This window comes from Sparus aurata, chromosome 1, assembly GCF_900880675.1.
Source record: "Sparus aurata chromosome 1, fSpaAur1.1, whole genome shotgun sequence".
Classification (NCBI taxonomy): domain Eukaryota; kingdom Metazoa; phylum Chordata; class Actinopteri; order Spariformes; family Sparidae; genus Sparus; species Sparus aurata.
In genome coordinates, this window is record NC_044187.1 from 9408145 (window position 1) to 9427677 (window position 19533).

General features: G+C 41.6%; 2 protein-coding genes across 2 annotated transcripts; one reads left to right on the forward strand and one right to left on the reverse strand.

Annotated features, from left to right (window-relative positions):
* Positions 1 to 15: 15 nt before the first annotated feature.
* LOC115589395 (uncharacterized) lies at positions 16 to 10951 on the reverse strand. Its single transcript, XM_030430240.1, has 16 exons — positions 10845 to 10951; positions 6763 to 6860; positions 5600 to 5627; positions 5389 to 5425; positions 4658 to 4780; positions 4157 to 4356; positions 3976 to 4079; positions 3500 to 3612; positions 2393 to 2623; positions 2175 to 2249; positions 1832 to 2073; positions 1408 to 1489; positions 1149 to 1292; positions 584 to 786; positions 380 to 489; positions 16 to 173 (listed from the first exon to the last, which is right to left on the reverse strand). The coding sequence occupies exons 2-16, from the start codon at positions 6812 to 6814 to the stop codon at positions 16 to 18; spliced, it is 1902 nt and encodes a 633-aa protein (XP_030286100.1). The 5' UTR covers positions 6815 to 6860; positions 10845 to 10951.
* A 2651-nt stretch (positions 10952 to 13602) lies between these two features.
* On the forward strand, positions 13603 to 19452 carry ears2 (glutamyl-tRNA synthetase 2, mitochondrial). The gene is made up of 10 exons (XM_030422761.1): positions 13603 to 13981; positions 14694 to 14849; positions 14973 to 15162; positions 15298 to 15448; positions 15579 to 15900; positions 16069 to 16177; positions 17045 to 17198; positions 17313 to 17443; positions 17536 to 17671; positions 19164 to 19452. The coding sequence occupies exons 1-10, from the start codon at positions 13837 to 13839 to the stop codon at positions 19257 to 19259; spliced, it is 1590 nt and encodes a 529-aa protein (XP_030278621.1). The 5' UTR covers positions 13603 to 13836; the 3' UTR covers positions 19260 to 19452.
* The last annotated feature ends 81 nt before the right edge of the window (positions 19453 to 19533 follow it).

A 19533-nucleotide genomic window follows, 5' to 3' on the forward strand; every position in this document is an offset into this window, starting at 1 on the left:
ACAACAGTACAGGCTTCAGTTCAGATGGAGGTTCTTCAGGTTGTCTGGACTTACTCCAGAGAAGTTTGAGTGGAGCATGTAGAAGTCGGTGACGGAGGCAAATCTTGAGAAGAAACCAAAGTTGTCTTTCAGCCAGTCTGCACTGTGATTGGCTGAGGACACACAGCCGGGATCTGAAACATGCAAATTTAATGTAGATTGACTAAATTAACCACAAGTATTAAACCTTTGTCTGGACTTTGTGGTTAAAGGAATCTGAAACACAAAGATGTAAAGTAACTGCAGATTTAAGATACTTGTACTTCACCTTCACCACTCGTCTGAAAAAGACCTTTGATTTCTGTTTATAAGCTGCAACGTCTGCTGACAGTTTACTTACCAGAGGTGTTGTGATGCAGCAGGAAGGAAAAGACAAAGTGCCTGTAGATGTTATGACTGAACATCGGGTCAGCATCCATGAAACTCATATGTCTACTGAGGTCTGCCACACTGCACAAAAAAAAGAAAGAAAGAAAATACATGAAATGCACCTTACAGTGTGTGTGTGTGATGAAAATAACACTTCCTGAAGCCGGGGACTCACATGGTTTGGTAAACTGGGCAGGTGAAGTTCTTGGTGCTGAGGCAGGACAGGAGGCCTGTGGGTACGTCGGGCAGGAGGGGCATCAGTTTGATCTTAAACCAGAGTTTGATGAAGTCCGGGTCGTTCAGGTGCTCCTTGGTCATCGGCGACGAGTCCGCCTCGCTGAAGATCTCCTTAAAGTCAGACGCCAGCTCGGTGAAGTTCTACAGGAGGAGAAGGAAGCACTGATTTTAATTCTTATCACAAATGTTTTCAAGTCGTCGTGCATTTCTTTAAGTTTGATTCGGGTTTCTTGGTTTCTAACATTCAGCTACAAATTTTAAACTAAAGTTAGTTCTTTAAAAGCACAGTTCTAGACATAACCAAAATAAAAAAAAAACGTTTTATTTAAATGTGCATATGTGAGTAAACACTGAAGCAAAACAGGCTAATATTCTGATTTATGGTCCACTGAGAAACTTTAAATGTCTAATATTTCAGTAGAAGACAACAACATGTTAATGTTACTGTGTTTTTAAGATAGATAAATAGAAAGATGGATGGACGGAGTCGTTAACATCCTCACCGCTGTGGACAACTCCCTCATCAGTGAGTTCAGACGTCCCGTCAGCTCCACAATCAGTCTCATGATCGTCTCCTCAGACATCGTCAGGTTGGTACGAGCGGCGCAGTGCAAGACGTTCGCCACATTTTCCACTGCGTCCGTGAGCTGGAAGGGGGTAAAAAAAAAAAGAAGATGTTTGCATGAGTTGAAGACCGGCTTTTGACAAGAAGTTTTACAATTTCTGAACATTTAAACGTGCAAACGTTAAATGAAGCCTCACCCCACAAGGACTCTTATCAAGAGTGATGCTGCAGACGTCCATTTCTTCAGAGGTTTCGTTGTCCATGCGGTGGTCCAGATAGCTGCACACAAATAAGTCACACATGTACATTTAAAGGACATTATAATACCTTATTTTATAATAGAAACAAACACACTGATCTGGGTTGTAGTAAATGAGACTGGTGCACTGTCCAAAGCTGCATAAAGAGACTGTAAATTGTAATTTTGCATCAAGAATATATTACCAAAATATAATGCCATTACAATACATTTTGGTAATATATATCAATATGTACATATAGATCTTTGTCTCATCTGATGCTATTGTTTTACAGTTTGTTGTATCTGTACTGACACACACTACATAAAGAATACAACAGGGAAAAAATGAATCAATACTCAAAATCGTTAGAGTTACGTACAACACTTCGTGGAAGGCGAGTTTGATGTTTCCATCCAGCAGGGCCTCTTCATTCGGTAGGAACCTCCGTAACAGCGGCATCACCACCTGCTTGTACCAATCCTCCACATCTGTCACGTCAAACTCCAGCTGCTTCGGAACCACGGCTGTGTCGTTTGCTCGGTACATGTCTGCCAGCTCAGCCAGAGTCCAGTTGAGCAGGAACTGGGTCAGAGTGGTGCTTCGTATTTGTGAAATGTCCCTCTGGAGAACACAGAGCGGGTCAGGAGCCATTTCTCCTGGTAGGTGGACAGTTTATATATATGTGTGTGTGTGTGTGTGTGTGTGTGTGTGTGAGATTGTACCTCTTGTGTGAAGGACACAAAGTCATGGACGAAGCTCCCGACAGGTTTGAACACCATCATGAAACCACTCGCAATCTGTAAGTGAGACAAAGGAGATGAGGTTCGCAAACTAGCACTCGCCATTTTAAACCATGTTGCTAAGAAATGTTTATTCGTGAAACCATGACACTGAGTAGCATTAAAGGTAGTGTCCGTACATCCATGCTACATCACAGTACCTCTTTGAAGGTGTTCTGTGGGGGCTGTGGTGGGAGAATGCTAAGCGGGTTTTCAGGGCTGGTCCAATTGTGGCCCCATCCAGGGCCGGCTGTGGGGGGCGGAGGGCCGGTGCCTCCTGTCAACAAACTGTGGAAGACCAGGTTCAGGGTGCCGTTGTCCAAACCTGCGACCTCAGGCATCATCAGCAGCTCAGCCTTCTGCGCCGGAGACAGCAGGTGGAGAACCTCCAACTGTGGAACAAGAGCAGGAGGACCTTAGTCACTTAAACTAATTAATAGAAATAATCCCCAATCTGAGGTCGACTGTGTTTGTGGCAGATTTTTGGAAACGTCGGTTGTAGAGATGTTTCTTTATGTCGCATCTTTACGTTTGTTTAAGTTGAATTTTTCTACTTCTCTCTTGTCACAACACGCTGCTAACGGTCTGCGTAGACTTAGACACAAAAGACACTTGTTTAGGGTTTGGAAAACCCAAGTTTTTGCTTAAAATACCTTCTTCTTGTCGCCACAAAAACACCTAGAGATGGTCCGACTTCCTGTTAAATAAAAGCTGGTTTTGGTCGCCAATGAAACAGCTAGAAAACGTCCCCACAGACTCGAGCTGTAGACGTCTTTTTGGAAGCCTTGTAGCTTAAGGCCACTTCCTGACTTGACATGTTGTTAATAAGTATATAGTATGAACGTGAGATGTCACCTTGGGCGTATCTATGGTTTGCACAAACGTTCACTGCTAACATTAAATTATGGTAACTGGGCTGCTGAGCTACAACTTTAGCTAGCTTTGTTAGCTTAGTTATAGCCTATCATCCATGAGTAGATGTGTTGTTCCTTCTGCCTGGTGACACGGATAGAAAATAGTTCCTACATGAAAATGCTGGATCATCATTATTTCTGGAGGGAGAAATTTCTGTTGAGTTTTTAAAATCCATTTTTTGACACTTCCATCACTTCTACTGGCGATATCTCTAAAACTCTTTAACTCACACCAAATCAATCTAGATGGACGAATAGCCCAACAGGTAAGAGGGAAAAAAAACATTTGGATTATTCTGTGTGACCCATTCCTTTAAATTTTTTTCATTTTGAAAAAAATTCAAGTTAACTCACTCCACTGAAGACCATGTTGAGCGTTGAGAAGTCCTTCATTCGGGCCATGGCCCTGAAGGCACCAAAATTCTTTATCAGCCACTCCTCGCTGCTCTCGTTCCTCCCCACACAGCCTGTACAGAGATTATACAACACATAAACACACAATCTGTTGAGATATATTATCCTACAATGTATCTTATATATATATATTCCAAACTCGTCATATACTGACGCTTCGGGATGGTGGCCAACAATTGATACAATCCCAAAGCGTCAGTATTTGACGAGTTGTGAATGAGACTCAAAAATAAAATGTTCTTACAAATATGACCTTTAATGTGCCAGTTAAGGTTCAGTCTTTATGGACGTCATCCGTCTGATATACATCAAGTGAATTATGTCAGTATCGGCACCTGATACAGATTCTGGATTTGATCAGTCCCAACTCTTTTCACTGGAGTAGTAAATCACAAAAGTCCCAATGAAAGCTTTACCTTCTACTCTGTCTCCAGACAGAAAGGGTTGCATGAAGAAAGTGTAGATCCACTTCTGTCTGACTGGATCCATCTCAGAGAAATGGTGACTGAGCTCCCTCACCCTGCAGGAAGAGGTCAGATGGTGAGAAGTTGTTGCAATGTTGGAAACAGAAACATGTAGACGGAGACTCAGACGTACACGGTCCGGTAGGTGGAGCAGCTGAAGTTCTTGGTGCTCAGGCAGGACAGGAAGCTCTTGGTGATGGATTTCAGCAGCGGTTTCATCTTGACCTCCATCCACATGTGGACCAGATCTTCATTCTGGAGAGGGTCGGCTCCCTGGTTTAACTCCAGCGCCCCCTGCAGGCTGAGAAGTGGCACGCCTGTCATGCTGGACCTCTGTGGTTGGAGTGATGGAGGGGTGCCAGAGAAAAAAGTTAAGGGAGATGGGATGAAAGAGGCTTGATGGAGAGATAGTTTGTTGAAATATATTATGGCATGTGAGCGAAAGAGCTTCCCTGAAAAGCTAAAACAGTTAATGTGACATTTCATTGGAGGAACAGTCAAAGTCTGAGCGTTACTCCATGACAGACAACATTACCCAACAAACTGGTTAGGTTGGAATTTGTGAAAGTTCCTTTCTTAGTGTGACTCTGCCAAAGGACATTCCTGATGTGCCTGTGAATGCTGTCATCCTTACCATGAACGTGTACACATCCATCGCCGCTTCCAGCATGCCTTTCAGCCTCCGCATGTGATCCCTCCCCGTGTCCGTCGACGGCAATCCCACACACTGGAGAAAGCCCGAGGCCGAATCCGGCGCCTTGGAATAAAATGACAAAAAGGTCAAAGTTGAGCGATGAGGAAACAATATGATGAAATGCTTCTGACGCATTCCAGAGACATGCTGAGATTTACTTTATCGCAGAAATCTAAAGACATTAGAAATTACATCAGGGACCAAACTGGTTTGATGTGATCGGGTTGTGACATCAGGAATGTAATGTTCTGTTTTTTTAATAGTAGATTCTCATGAAGCCAAGGCTAACTTTGGGCCTATACTGTCTGATTGTGCACTCGGCTGTGTTCCAGCATTTAACGTGGGATAGGGTAGCCATACTTTTTTCCCCCCATTTTTTTTATTACCTATTAACAAACATGTTTCCCGTGAGGGGCTTCACCACATTTGTAATCAAATGTAGTATTCAGTGTTTTTGTTGTCTAGCCAGAGGCTGTTGACTACCACATGTTTTTGATTAACTCTGTCTTTAGGATTTCATCTTTGTTCCAGTGGCATTTGTAGGTATTTGATTTCGATTATAATCCCAATTCATCATCATAATCATAAAAACCTTGAATTTAAACAGTTTTTGGTGGAATTTTGTCTTTGTCTTTTTATCAGAAGTGCACAGGTATGTGTGTGCCACTCACCTGATCACAGTTTTCTTTTGCATCGCAGGTTGCATTCCTGTAAATTTCCATCAGTGGAGCAACAAAACAAGTTTTAAGAGACAAAAGCCATCACGGTTCATTACGATCACATCACAATCACATGGGTGAAGTGGAAAATGACAAATATGTTCCACTGGATTTGTAAGAAAAATATTTTTGCGTCTTTCACCACTGAGATATTCCAACTTACGGCTCTTTCGTTGTTCCATTTGATGCCCCTGTCGGGAGAAGAAGACATTCATGAGACATTTTATTTTGAGATATTTCTTCTCTCCTTCACAACATATTACACACTGCTGTAGGATTGTTGAGTGAACCTCTTCAATTCTCAGAGCTGGTGTCACTGAGACGTCTCGGCTTTAAAGTTAAATTCTATCTGCAATGAATGTATCCTGACGCCTCCTTTGTCATGTATGTGCAGCAGCTGTAAATCATGTTGTGGTGTTTAAAAGTTAATTCAGGCAGCTTGACATAGATGGTTTGAAAGAGGAGTAAAGGAATCCATCTTTGTCAAACCGGAACGACCGTCTCTAAACAGAGGAGGTGGCCTGAGACATTATCACCCACCTACAATACAGGACTGAGTTCTCTCCCCAGACAGATTAACAAACATTCACACCTGGGCTCAGCTAACCTGAGAAATCCACATGAAGGCCGGTCCTAACGACCCTGAACCTCAGAGCTCACACGTGTCCTTAAAGTGAAACTCACGTTGCATTCGGAGATCGATACTTCCCGGCTGCCATGACGGCGGCTAGCGGAACAAGCTACTGCTAAGGTGTGCTGTTCAAAAACCTTCTTTTTAGTAAACTCTAAACTCAATGCTCGTGTTCATGTGTAGAGACCCTGGTGATACTACGAGCAAAGTTTCATGTTGTGTCGAGCCTTCTTAGCGATTTTGATGCTATCGCTAAAGTGCGCGTAGCACTCCCATTGAAAATGAGTCTGAGCCAAAAACGAAAATACGGTAAATCTAAAAACTGCCTCTTTCATCGTAATTATGCTTTTGCGCGAAGGTTTGACTCATACATTCACAAAAAAAAAGCCTAAATTGCATTTTGGCGAGAGTTTCACCTGAGCGGCTTCGTAAGGACACTCCCACTCTCACACAGAGTTTAAAAGCCTTCAAACTCCCCTCCAGTTAGTTAGAACTGAAGAAGCCCCTTGCATGAGAGGTGAACCGTCTTCAAGACTCTGAAACAAGTCCTGCTGCCTACAATTCAGCACCTAGATTCACACGTTTATCTAACTTCTTCGTGCAACCACTAAAATCGCACACTGCTGGTCATTAGACAGAACGCACGATTAAAACACTTCTTAAAAAAAGAGAGAAAAGACTAATTCTGCTCTCACCATAGCAGCTTCCCAGCAGGTAAACCAGCAGGAACAGGTTACGTGATCTCATGATGTGACTGATCTCATGGGAGGATGAGGCTGTGTGATGAAATTCTCTGGGGAGGGAATCAGAGAAAGCGGGTCTTAAGTTACCACTTAGAAATCACAGAGATTCCTTATTTTAAGGTAAATTCAAGGATACATTAAGAAAACAAACAAATACAGACATTACATCGACAATCATCTCGGTTTGGGAACAACATGTACGGCATGATAAGTGATTACGTAATCAACGCCAATGAACCAGGCCAAGTTTTTTCTTGTCGGACCATTGTTGTCCATTCACTGTCTAATGCCGGGTTGATGCTTGTGGGTTTGGTGGCAGATAGGAATCAGGGAGTGGCAGTCAGATTTTGTACAGTCCGTGACAGAAAGAGACCTTTAACATAGTAGTTCAAAGATGAAACAATGGAGGTGCCTTTGGAAAGAATGCTGAAACGCTACACCGTTCAACGCCAGACAAAGAATACAAAGAAAATACGAGCACATGAACCTGGCTTCAAAATATGTTCTGTAAAATGCAACCGTGGCAAAGAGTGTATCCCGTTTTACACTGATGATGCTTTTATATGTGGATGATTTATTCACTGTATGTGACTTTTGAGAAATTGTGTCTAAAGTCAAGAACGCATGTCGCTGTACGCCAGTTGTTGTGCAGGCAAGTCGTTCAAACGCACGAGTTCAAGATGTGTGGTTAGATATCTGTCATCTTCTGTGATGGTGAGGTGATTACACACACACACACACACAAACACACACAGGATGACATTGCATAATTTCACCAACCTTAACCACACAAGACTCAAACCTTCCATGTAAAGCTGCATTAATCTTTCTGGTTTGGTTTTATTTCAGAAAAATTGTGTCTGGTAGTGAACGGAGAGAGACTGATAATGTTTTGATCCCGTCTGAATTGTGCCATGAATCCCACATATGATGTTGGTAAATTTAGAAGATAGTAAAGTGAAAATACGTTAATATGAAGACTACACAGCCAACAGTCGGGTCGTTGAACGGTCACCACAACGCGTAACTGCAGTCGTCAATATGAGCAGATTAACTGTTAATTTTATCTTTTCGAGGACCTTTTCTGTGCCGAGTTGGCGGCCATGTTGGCGCTGAGCGAGACGACGTAGTTCACTGAGCGTTTTAACACAAAACCAGATGATATTTAACTTTAATTACGACGAACTGCAACTTTTTTGACTTGAAAGTTCTTTTTTTTTAAATTCACAAACATCATATGTGTCGTTCCTGGTACAAATCAAGCAGGATCAAAGCATTTTTTTGTGTTTCTCCATCCACTACGATGCAACGTGTTTCCCACGAGGGAAACTGGAACGGGTGTGAGTTGTAAACATAATGGAAAATTGTTCAGATAAATGTGTCAGCAAACAGTTATCTATTCAGACATCTTGCAGACATCACGCAACATTAGTGTAACAGGGTTTGTACAATGAAAGCAGCCTGTTTTTAAGACCTGAATAAAATGCTAGCCTAGCTTCCATAGCTATATATAAACTTATATTTATAATACTCGAAGGTGATACAGCAGTCTGAAAAGAATTTTCCCCGAAGACAGGACAACTTGTAATGCAAACAAGGTTATTTGTGAACTTTTGGTCCATTGAGGGTTCATATTTGAAAAACCCTCAGGCAGGGAAAAGTGATTTACAAATCTGTAACTTCATGAAAATGTTTATGAGCCAAGCAGGAAGTCATGGGTCAGACCAGCAGGACAAACACTTCTGCGTAAAGTCAGTAAGCGGCATAATCAGGAAGTAAACCTGGAAGCTAGAAAACTGAGAAGAGCACCATCCTCCGGTTCAATATCTAGTTCTATAAAACATCTATGATTCCTCATGAATCAGGCAGTGTAGACACACACACACACACACACACACACACACACACACACACACACACACACACACACACACACACTCTTTCATCCATTGATTCAGAGCCGTATATTCCGACATGCATTCATGTGTTACAATAAGTCATCTGTTGAGCTGTAAGTGTTTGTTCAGGATCGGCCCTCCTCCTCTCACACATCGGTCAATCTGGCAGGTGAAATTCAAACACTATTCATATTCTTTGTGACTAATTTTCCATTTCCAAAGGTTGAGCTTAACAGAGATGCCGTGAAAACATTTGAGAATGTTTATTCAGCGAGGCTGGTCGTATGAGGTCACATATCCACACACACAGACAATAAACACATTCCCTTGATCTCACTTCCATTTGAGTTTAAAAAAAAAAAAAAAAATCCATGTTATGTATGAAGAAGCAAAACATCTACTAAAAGGATTTTGATAAGTAAATGTTAATTTACCTTTATGAATGATATGATTGTGAATAAAACTGTTTTTTTTCTATGTGGATGTAAAAATCATAAACTTTACAGGATTAGTAATTAGATAATATCAAATCATTATCTTATAAAAGATGACACAACTAACTTACTGTCGTGAAAATCAACTTCACACTGACGAACTACAGCATTTTTATTCTACGCACATAGTGAAGAATCAGTGATATAATAATAATTTAAAAAAAATAATAGTAATTATAATAATATAAACACTCTGAAAGGAAGTGTTCTTAAATAGTACTTCTACTTCTGATGGTAATTTTTCCCCCCTGTTTTTCGGAGTAATTTTTTTTCTGAATCATCGCGATACTTCAGACTCCTGCGAGAACCTCTATCCTGCAAGTGACGCCAATGGGCTTCCTGCCCACACATTCATGCCCGTGGAGCATGCCATATCTGTCCAACTGATCCTGGAGAAACATTGCTATGTCTAGCAGATCTGAATGGGCTTTCCTTCTGAACAACCGCAAAGTCCTCAGGTGCCTGCGTAGAGTCGACAAACTAATGGTAATACCATCGATATGACTTAAGGACAGGACTATCTCCCAGTGTCTTGAACCCAGCTCAAAGTCAATCTTGATTAAACTAAACAAGTCGGTCATGATTGTTTCCATCGAGCTCTCAATAAAGGAATGAATGTGGCTATTGTTTCAACTGCTCTCTAAACTCAGAAAAATAATTATTCAGAAAATCAGAAAAAAAATTACTCCGAAAAACCAACCAAAAAATAAATTACTCAGAAAAAATTAAATAATTACTCAGAAAAACAGAAAAAAAATACATAATTCAAGTGAATGCAATACGCTTCCGTAGATGTCTTTAGTATATATTGTAGATAATAATTTGTACCCCCAGTTGAATCAGTTCACTTTACAGGTTTGTGATTGTGATCAAAATGAAGTTCGAAGACAGGCATGGTTACAGCAAGAGGTCCAGAGGAAGGAGGTTAGGAAGAAGGAGAGGGGCTGTAGGTCCCACACTTTATGTCTCTGTGCCCACATAAACTGCATCCCTGTTTCAATCACTCCTGTCCCTCTCTAAGACATTAATTAAAACTAGAGACCATCTCAGGATCAGCTCACCTCACTTGTCACTGACACCATATCTGTGTGTATGGCGCACTGCAACACATGACATGACAGAAGTGAGTTTGGTGAGTTTTGCTGTTTAAGAAAACTCTTCTCTCGTGTCACGTTCCCGATACACACACGATTTGGTATCACAGCTGATGCGATCCCATCATAAGATGTTCTCTGCAATTCCATCGCGGGATTTCCCCTAGTTATGAGATGACATCTGTCTGGAGAATGCCTCTTCTTAACCGATACGGGCTTGAACACACCAGTTTAATGAGGCAGAGTCCATTATTCCCACGGCTCAAATCCCCAAACAGCGTGTTGTTGCCAGAGGTACGCACTCACACAACAAGACGGACCAGATTATGGTATCTAAAGATTCAACTTGATTTTCAACCTGGTCTAAATATATCTATAATTGTTTGAGCAGCCAGTAAACACATAAATGCATGTATCAAGTTCCTACAGCTGTTTTTCTTTCTCTTACATCATAAATCAACCAGGAGGAACTGAGATCTGACAGCTGTGACAGACTCGGCAGAATTAAAAAAAATGACATGACATGAAATCAAAGCTGGATCTCTTACCGGGTCTTGTTTTGTGACTGGAGTCCTTCAGTAACGTGCCAATGTTTGATTCTCTCTCTCTCCTGACACCAGAGTCTGAGGTGCACCAGTGCACTGCTGAAGGGTGTGTTGTCTTGTGACGATGATGCAGGTGATGATGGCTGACTCCCCTGTGCTGCACAAAGGGGCAGGACAAGAATGGTTCCTCTGCCTCGGGGTTTGTACTTTTCATGTATGTGAAAGTGTTTGTGTGTGTGAAAAAAGAGACAGAAAAGAGAAGAGACACAAGTATAAAGTTACACCTGACTCATGCTCAGCAGGTTACCCCTCCCTAATTTTTGTGTTTGTATAAATAAGCTTCTCGCTTTGTCTGCAATAAAGCAATTTAGACTCTGTACCAGTTATTTAGAGTTTAACCTCGAGAGAAGACATACGGGTCCGAGAATGTGCAGGTACATAACTAACGTGGAAGTTGCATCAACAGGAGCAAGGAAACAAAACAGAAGAAGAAAGTTTATGCCACGCCCAAACTAGTCACGTGTAAACGCCAAAATAAGAGCTGACCCTCACAGAGATCTCTTGAAAGGCCTTAACTGTTTTAAAGACTTTCACAACAAATCCCACAATGCATTTGGGCAGGAGGTTTCTGTAAAATCTAAATGTGGACTGTCAATATCGCAGAGACACATGTGATCGCAAGCTACGCCGTGAACTGTGCGCACACATGCACACATGCACATAACACATACACACACACACACACACACACACACACATGCAGATGAACTGGTTAATCTGGTTTGTCAATCTCGTGAGGCTTCAACCAGACACTCAGTAATTAGTGTTATAGGAAGTGATTCAGTCTGTATAAAGGGAAACAGTTCAAACGCACCTGCAGAAAAATAGGAAACTGGTAACAAGATATTCATGTTGACTCGTAATTTGAAGGGGAAGTTTATATCTCCAACCACCACCTACATGTCACACTGACACAATTTACAGGCTTTGACATCGTCATGATATTCAGAATTTCAGTCAGAGACAATCTGATATCTTATGACTCTTTAAAAGGAGCGCTATGTAGTTTTGAAGAAGAAGTTCAAACTCAGAATTCTAATATTTATAATATCAGTGAGTTAATAATAGAAACTCAGAAATATGTATTTTTTGCATAACTGAATAAACAAGCTGTTCTCAGAGGTGTGACGCTATAAAACTGTGTTGTCCTTTAGGGCAGTTTGTTTATTCAGTTTATTCAGTCATGAAAACAAAGAGAGTTTGTTTGTTGAGTTTGTTTAGGCATGAAAAGTGTAGTGTAGCTCGTTCTCTTTTGACTAAAAGATCTCACCAAAAACTACGTAGTGAACCTTTAAGGATTCTATAAGATCTTTTTCTATAATTCTATAAGAATAATATAGCACTAGATATTGTCTTTAAAAGAATATTACACAAAAAAGTACGACTCATGTGCTCAACTATTTTTAAAGCTGCTTAGTATTTTTATATGAAGGGAATAGATGGATGTGTTGGGTGTTACAGCCACAACAGAACAAACAGCTGACGACATTATGACCAGAAACATGCAAAGAGGGATGGCTAACCTAAAGAAAAAAACAAGGAGAAAGAGAAAGGACCTCTAAGAAGGTTGGAAAAGCTTTGTCTGGAGATAGGACACCTTCTCCTCCAACCTGGGTGGGCAGGAACTCCTTACACTGATCAGAAATTAGGGATTTATTGGTTATAATACAACTATCCTACAGTGAATCTACCTTCTTTCCAAAAAACAACTGTCATTCCAATTAATGATCTGAACAGAACTCCATCTGATCATGGTGACTCAGTGATGTTTTTGTATATTATTTTCCTCTGTGGCTCCTCAGGTCTCTGTATCATATGACATTTCCCTCGACTGGCCCTCTCTGCATCCTCATGATTATTCCCCAGCTGCTTCTCTTGCTCCAGAGTCATCAAACTGAAGTGTCAGACCAGTGACACTTCAGTTTGATGACAGTAGGTGGCAGCAGGAGACACCACCTGGACTAGTCGTCCAGGTGGTGTCTCCTGCTGCCACCTACTGTCAGTTTGCCAGGGACAGCAAATTCAATTCCGAAGGATTTGTAAAGCATTTCGAGAGTGGAATAGGACAACATATACAATGCAGTGAGATAAATTTGTCATTTATGGTCAAATCTGTAGCCCTCCCTTGAAATATATCGTATTTGTATTAGTCTATTGTGAACAATGCAACAATAAGCAAGACTGTTTGACAGCTGCATTTGTATACTGTTCTTCCTATCCATGTAATGAAATACCTTGATCTGTCTTATTGTCTTGCTATAACTTCTACAAATAATATCTCAATTGATGTTAAAGAAAACTGACTGTACTACAATACAGTATATTAGAGCAATATAAAACTACATATTCAGTGGTCATAATGAACATATCAAGAGGCACATGTATTTCCAAAAGCCAAAAAATGACTTTCACTGATCCACACTCTGACGTACACAAACACATTTAGGCTTAAAGTGGTTGTCCAGTAGTTTACCTCCAGTGTACTTTCATGAAGTCGGCGCTCTCAAAGGATTAAAAATGGTCATACATTATACGATATATCCTCACTTCATCCTGAAGCCTCAAGTAAGTGTTTAGCTTAAAAAAACAGCGGATTTTAATGAGTAAAGTCGGTTCAGTTCCCTTTTAGAGCTAATAATACTGAAGGATGCAGTAATAAGTCCCGCCGCTTGGTGGCAGTGTGCGCTTTGAAGATGCTAAGTTCGACTTCCGGTCGTGTTTCGACGAAGAAGAACGCTTATGAACGGTCTTGAATAATGTCTGACCCAAACAAGCTCCACACTCGCATGTGAGCGACGACTTTTGGGATTTACTATCGTGTTACTGTCATGTTGTCGTCTGCTGAAATGCAGTTTAATTAACCGCCGTAACCTTTACGAAGCCCGAGTGGTGCCAAGCTAGCTAGCTTGTTAGCTAGGCTGCTGTAAAACTTGACATGAAGCTGTTAACTCAGAGATGTGTTCAGTGTCTGACAGCGGTCAGATACAGGCGGGTTAACATCAACCTGAACATCCACCTCATGAGATGCTGCTCCACGGTTCAAGGTGAAGTGAGGGTCAGGTTCGGACCCAGTCCCACAGGTAAGGTCATCGTTAGATTGTATAGTGTTAAAATGTTCTGTAAGGATATAAAGAGTGACAGAAAGGAACTGTTGACAGTCTCTTCTAGAGTCTCCTCTCTTTACACACCCACAAGTTTTCCACCATCATCAAATCAAAAACAACCAATTTCTTATCTTTGGAGTCATATTTTGATACTTCATTAATATGTGTAGCACACTGATCCATTGTATATTTTAGTAACTACTATTCTAGAGAGACTTTGATATCAATTTAATTTTCATCCATCCATATTGAGAGGAACAGTAATTTGGTCTCTGGATTACAGTCAATCTAGTCAAGTTGCTGCATGTTTCTTCCAGTTTGCCTTCTGCAGCAAAAAATAGTAGTTATGTTCACAACATATATATAAAAATTGAGTGTTTTGACATGTTTTTGTAGATTTCATCCACATTTTTTGCTTGAAACTCCAAAATACATAGACTACATATCTGCCTACCCTCCTTCTATATGCAGTTCTCTGCAGCTTATAATATTGACCCAGTGACTCCAAACCAATGCCAAATTGTGTTACTAACTCGGACAAATACGACACACCTCTTTTGATTACATTTTACTGTATGTAATAGAAATGTGTTTCCTATGTGAGTTGTGTAGTGACACAATTTGGCAGAAATGTGTTTTGCTTATTCTGTGGTCTGATGCTCTGACATTATATTGTTCTGTGCTACAGGTTTCTTACACCTCGGAGGCCTCCGAACGGCTCTCTACAATTACATCTTTGCCAAGAAGTACGGAGGCTCGTTCATCCTCAGACTGGAGGACACAGATCAGAGCCGAGTGGTACCGGGAGCTGCAGAGTCCATAGAGGAAATGCTGGAGTGGGCTGGTGAGAAACGCTGGACTTAAGTCATGTGGTTTGTCACAGTTATTGGGTTATTGGGTTGGTTGTTATGGTTAATTAAGTTTCCACTTTATGATAAATTGCACCTAAGCTCACTTTCATCTCCAGGTATTCCTCCAGATGAAAGTCCTCGTCGAGGTGGCCCGGTGGGTCCGTACATGCAGTCTCAGAGACTCGACCTCTACAGTCGGACAGCCCAGCAGCTTGTGGAGAGTAATCACGCCTACTACTGTTTCTGCAGCTCTCAGAGACTCGAACTGCTCAAAAAAGAGGCCTTAAGGACCGGACAGACACCTAGGTAGCTAGATAACATGATGAACATAAGGCTTACAGTTTCACCTAATCATGTACTGACAGACGTTAAGATGATATACAACCACGCAGGATGTATTTGTCCGATTTAAGGATTTTGGCGTTGTATACCTCTTTCCAGGTATGATAACAGGTGTAGTCACCTTCGGGCCGAGCAGGTCCAGGAGAAACTGGCTCAGGGAGTGCCGCACGTGATCAGGTTTTGTCTGGAAGAAGGTGCGGAGCCTTTTCAGGATCTCGTGTTTGGATTGAATCATCATGAGGTGGCCCAGGTCAGATTTGTAGTGATTTCACTCTCCGTTTCACTGAGGTTCATGCTCAATGATGGAGGATAAAGTGTGATGTCTTGGGGGATTAACAGAGTAACGTCTGCTTTTCGTTGCCTTTGCCCTCTTTGTTTAGGTGGAGGGGGACCCTGTAATCATGAAAGCAGACGGTTTTCCCACCTATCACCTCGCTAACGTAGTGGATGATCATTACATGAGGATCAGTCATGTGCTGCGGGGGTCCGAGTGGCTCATCTCAACCTCTAAACATCTACTCATGTACCGGGCTCTTGGATGGCAGCCGCCGACCTTCGGGCATTTGCCGCTCCTGATGAACAAGGACGGCAGCAAACTGTCCAAACGGCAGGGGGACATATTCATTCAGAGCTTCCAGACAGACGGAGTTCTGCCGGAGGCTCTGCTGGATATCACAACCCACTGTGGATCTGGATTCAACAGTGAGTGATCGGGGGAGGGAATAAAACCATGTGATGTGAAGAAACTGCATATAATTGCACAGTAATTTACATCTTAAATCACTGATCGGCAAATTGAAGAAAAGTATGTTGGAGGGATTGACAGGGGGAACGACCACATTCTTCTAAATTGTTAATGTCGCTTCACAGCCACTCGAGTTGGGAGGAGGATCGATGAGCTGATCTCTGAGTTTAATCCCTCAAAGATCACGACTCACTCCGCTATGTTAGACCTGGAAAAACTACCAGAGGTCAACAGGTGAGTCAGAACTCTGTTTCTCTCCCTTCTCTGTGCTGCATTGTCATGTTATTTCATAACAACAGGTCACAGAAGCTTCCATCTGCTCCCCTTTTTTTCTGAGTACATCAGTGGTTCTGAATGGATATGTTGGATTTTTTGCCACACTTACAATGCTGCTCAGTGGAAATGATGACTTTTGGTTTGTCAGTTTGTTGGATCAGTACTTTCTTTTACAGTGAAATATTCCATGGAGTGAAAAAAAACACCTCTACATTGAACTTAAAGGAAGATTTGATATTTTAGGAAATAGTTTCACGTACTTCCTTGAAGAGTGTCGATACCAGTGTTATAAGTATACATTGAAGATGGATTCAGCTGACAGTTAGCTTAGCTTAGCACAAAGAATGGAAACAGCAGGAAAAAGCCAGCCTTGCTGTCTCTAAAGGCAATAAAATCTGCCATCTGCACCTTTTTAAACCCACTGTTTTACATGTTACATTGCCATTTGTTTAATCCATACAAAAACCAAAGTGTAAAAACATCATGTTCTGGATTCACAGGAGGTTGTATACTTGATTTATTCTTGGCAGCGACTTCTTCATGTCTTACCAGCTTCATGAGGTTGCCACAGGAGAGACTACAGGAAGTCACTGCGGCAGCTAATAAATTCCCCAGTACAATAACCCCCCCAATGTACAAAATATAATTTTTACAGATTGGTTTGTGAGAGACTCGGATTAGCTGTGTGTGGTAGCTTCATATTCACCAGATAGACATTTTTTTTTTAAATTCTGGCATCTAAGCAGCCTCATAGGAGGGCTTGAAATACTACTCTTTGTTACAAGGTCATCATTCATATATCAGTAATGTCTGTGATTGTTTCAGAATCCACCTGAAGCACCGTATTGAAGATGAAGATCAGTGCCGTGTGCTGATCAAAGATCTGCAGGAACAGATCAAGCAGGCCTACCCAGCAGAGATCCAGGATGAAGAAGTGCTGCATGAGGATTATATCAGGCGGATGCTACAGTTTCGTAAGGTGACCATAACGGCACACTTTCTGATATGTATTCAGATCATGCTAACACGTAGTCATATCTTATTATCAACAAGCCCTCTCGAGTAATACTGAAACTCTTCTCTTCCTCTCCAGGGTCACATATCTTCCCTTAAGGAGCTTCTAAGTCCTACTTACTCCTACATGTGGGTGCGACCTTCCTTCTCTAACCAGCAGGTGGCAGCGCTCACTACAGAGGCCCAGCACATAGCCTCATTAGTGCTGAAGTATGTAGTGTTAACAACTGCATGTTTCACTGTACATTTCAGCTACACTGTTTTAGCAGCATTGTGGACATTTCTGTGTCTGTTTGTTTCAGATTAGTAGCCGAGGGAGGCGAGGAGCTGGCAACGGATCAGCTCAGTAAAGATCTGAAGACTGTAGCCAAGCAGACTAAAGCCACGAAATACAGAGAAGTGATGAAGCTGTTACGTCTGGCTCTCAGTGGTCTGCAGGTACCTCGAGACATCGTGTTGCAAACACTAAACGGTTTCCTGTCTGGTGTTGGTTAAACAGATGTGGTAACTTCAAACTAACTTTAATCCAGAGCTTCACCAGCAGCTCTGTTAGGGTGTTAGGTCGATCCTCACACATCAGCTGAGGTGAAAGATCTCTAAGAACTCACAACGTTTGTTTGTGCTGCAAAAAAAGTTGCATACAGCCTTTTGTGGCTCTAGAGGGAGCTGTGTGAAGTGATGCCACTTGAGTTGACGTCTGCTGGAGCGGAAGACGACAGGTTTCAAAATTAAAAACTATCTGATGTGTGGAGTCAAAAGAAGGGGGTGTACCAGACTTCTGAAGCCTGCTCCTCATCTTTGTTTGATCCTGGCAGCTCAGGGCTAGGCTATGCTTTATTCACATGCTCTTCGAATGAATAGTTCCACTTTCTGAGTTGTTCCGGCTTGAGAGGGCAATCCTGTAGATTTTTCCTGTGAGAAAGCATTTTTCAGCTCATGAAGGCACAGTCAGGCAGATGCTACTTATGTTACTCCGCTGAATATGCAACAGAAATGTCTGTGTTTGAGTTGCATTGTGGGTAATGTAGGCACCAGGTTTTGACAAACAGAGGCAACTTTTGCTGATTTTCAACTAAGAATAGTGATTTCCAGCTGTGTTGCCTGCACCCAGAGCTCCCTGCTCGTTTGGTAGATGCTACTAAAAGTCATTTATTCTGCAGTGGGTTTTTGCAGGGGTGGTCTTTAGTTAAGTGTTTATTACTTTTGCATGAAACAGCTGCAGGAAACTCTACCTTAACTGTATTCTATACATGTTTATGACATGTTCTTTTAAATTCAGCCATGTTAATCACAATAGGTCGCAGTTTTGTCAACTAACCACAGCATCCTGTTATCGTGATCAGCACAAGATAGGAGGACATTGCAATGAAAACCACTTTTATAACCCCCCCCCCCCCTCCGAAAAAAGTCCAGCATTTCAGTCTCATCTCACTGAGACTGGCTGAATTCTGAGTTTACACATCCAACTTGAATTAATGTTTTTCTGCACCTACCTCAAGAACACCACCTGCACTATAATATTTTAAGACCATTTTGACTTTCAGAGGAACTAGTACTAGTACTTCTTTTACTTGCAATTTTCATTTCTGCAATTTTGTCATTGAAATTGTATCTTTTTAAAATGCCACCACAGCAAATGCCATCATTTTTGTCAGCAGTCATCAAAAAAAGACCCTTGCTTGACGGATAGGACTGCACGTGTTCCTTCTTTCTTATTTCTGTCCACAGCATGATTAAGCTAAAACTTTTAAATACCATGTTTAAAATGAAAGTAATGACTAAAACCTACAGTGAGTCATTAACCACAGTTGCCCTGCAGAGAAGAGGAAGTAGAGTCTGATTGCTTTCCACAGAGGTCTGTTTTCTAACTGTCTCGTTTGATTGCATTACCGTATTGACCTCTGACCCTCTGCTCTCCTCTGACCTGCAGCAAGGGCCCAGTGTTGCTGAGATGATGGTGTGTTTGGGGCCTGCAGAGATCAACCATCGATTCCAGAAACTTGTTCAGCTGTCAGAGACTAGTTAAAGACTGGACAGACTGTTTCCTTACAGACCGGATGGAGACAGGAGCTGCTGTATGTTGAGCAATACAAGCAACCACCTGGTGATTCTGGTGTCAAAACTTCCTGGGACTTGTTTAAAACGAACTGCACCTCAGTGATATAAGTTAAACAATACTTGAATTATTATGAATGTTTTATAAAAGAGATGAACACTCATGTTTGATTTCTTCACTTATGATCGACTTCACAGGAACAGCTGACTCAAACAGGGTGAGGACGGGAAGTACCTTGGTATTT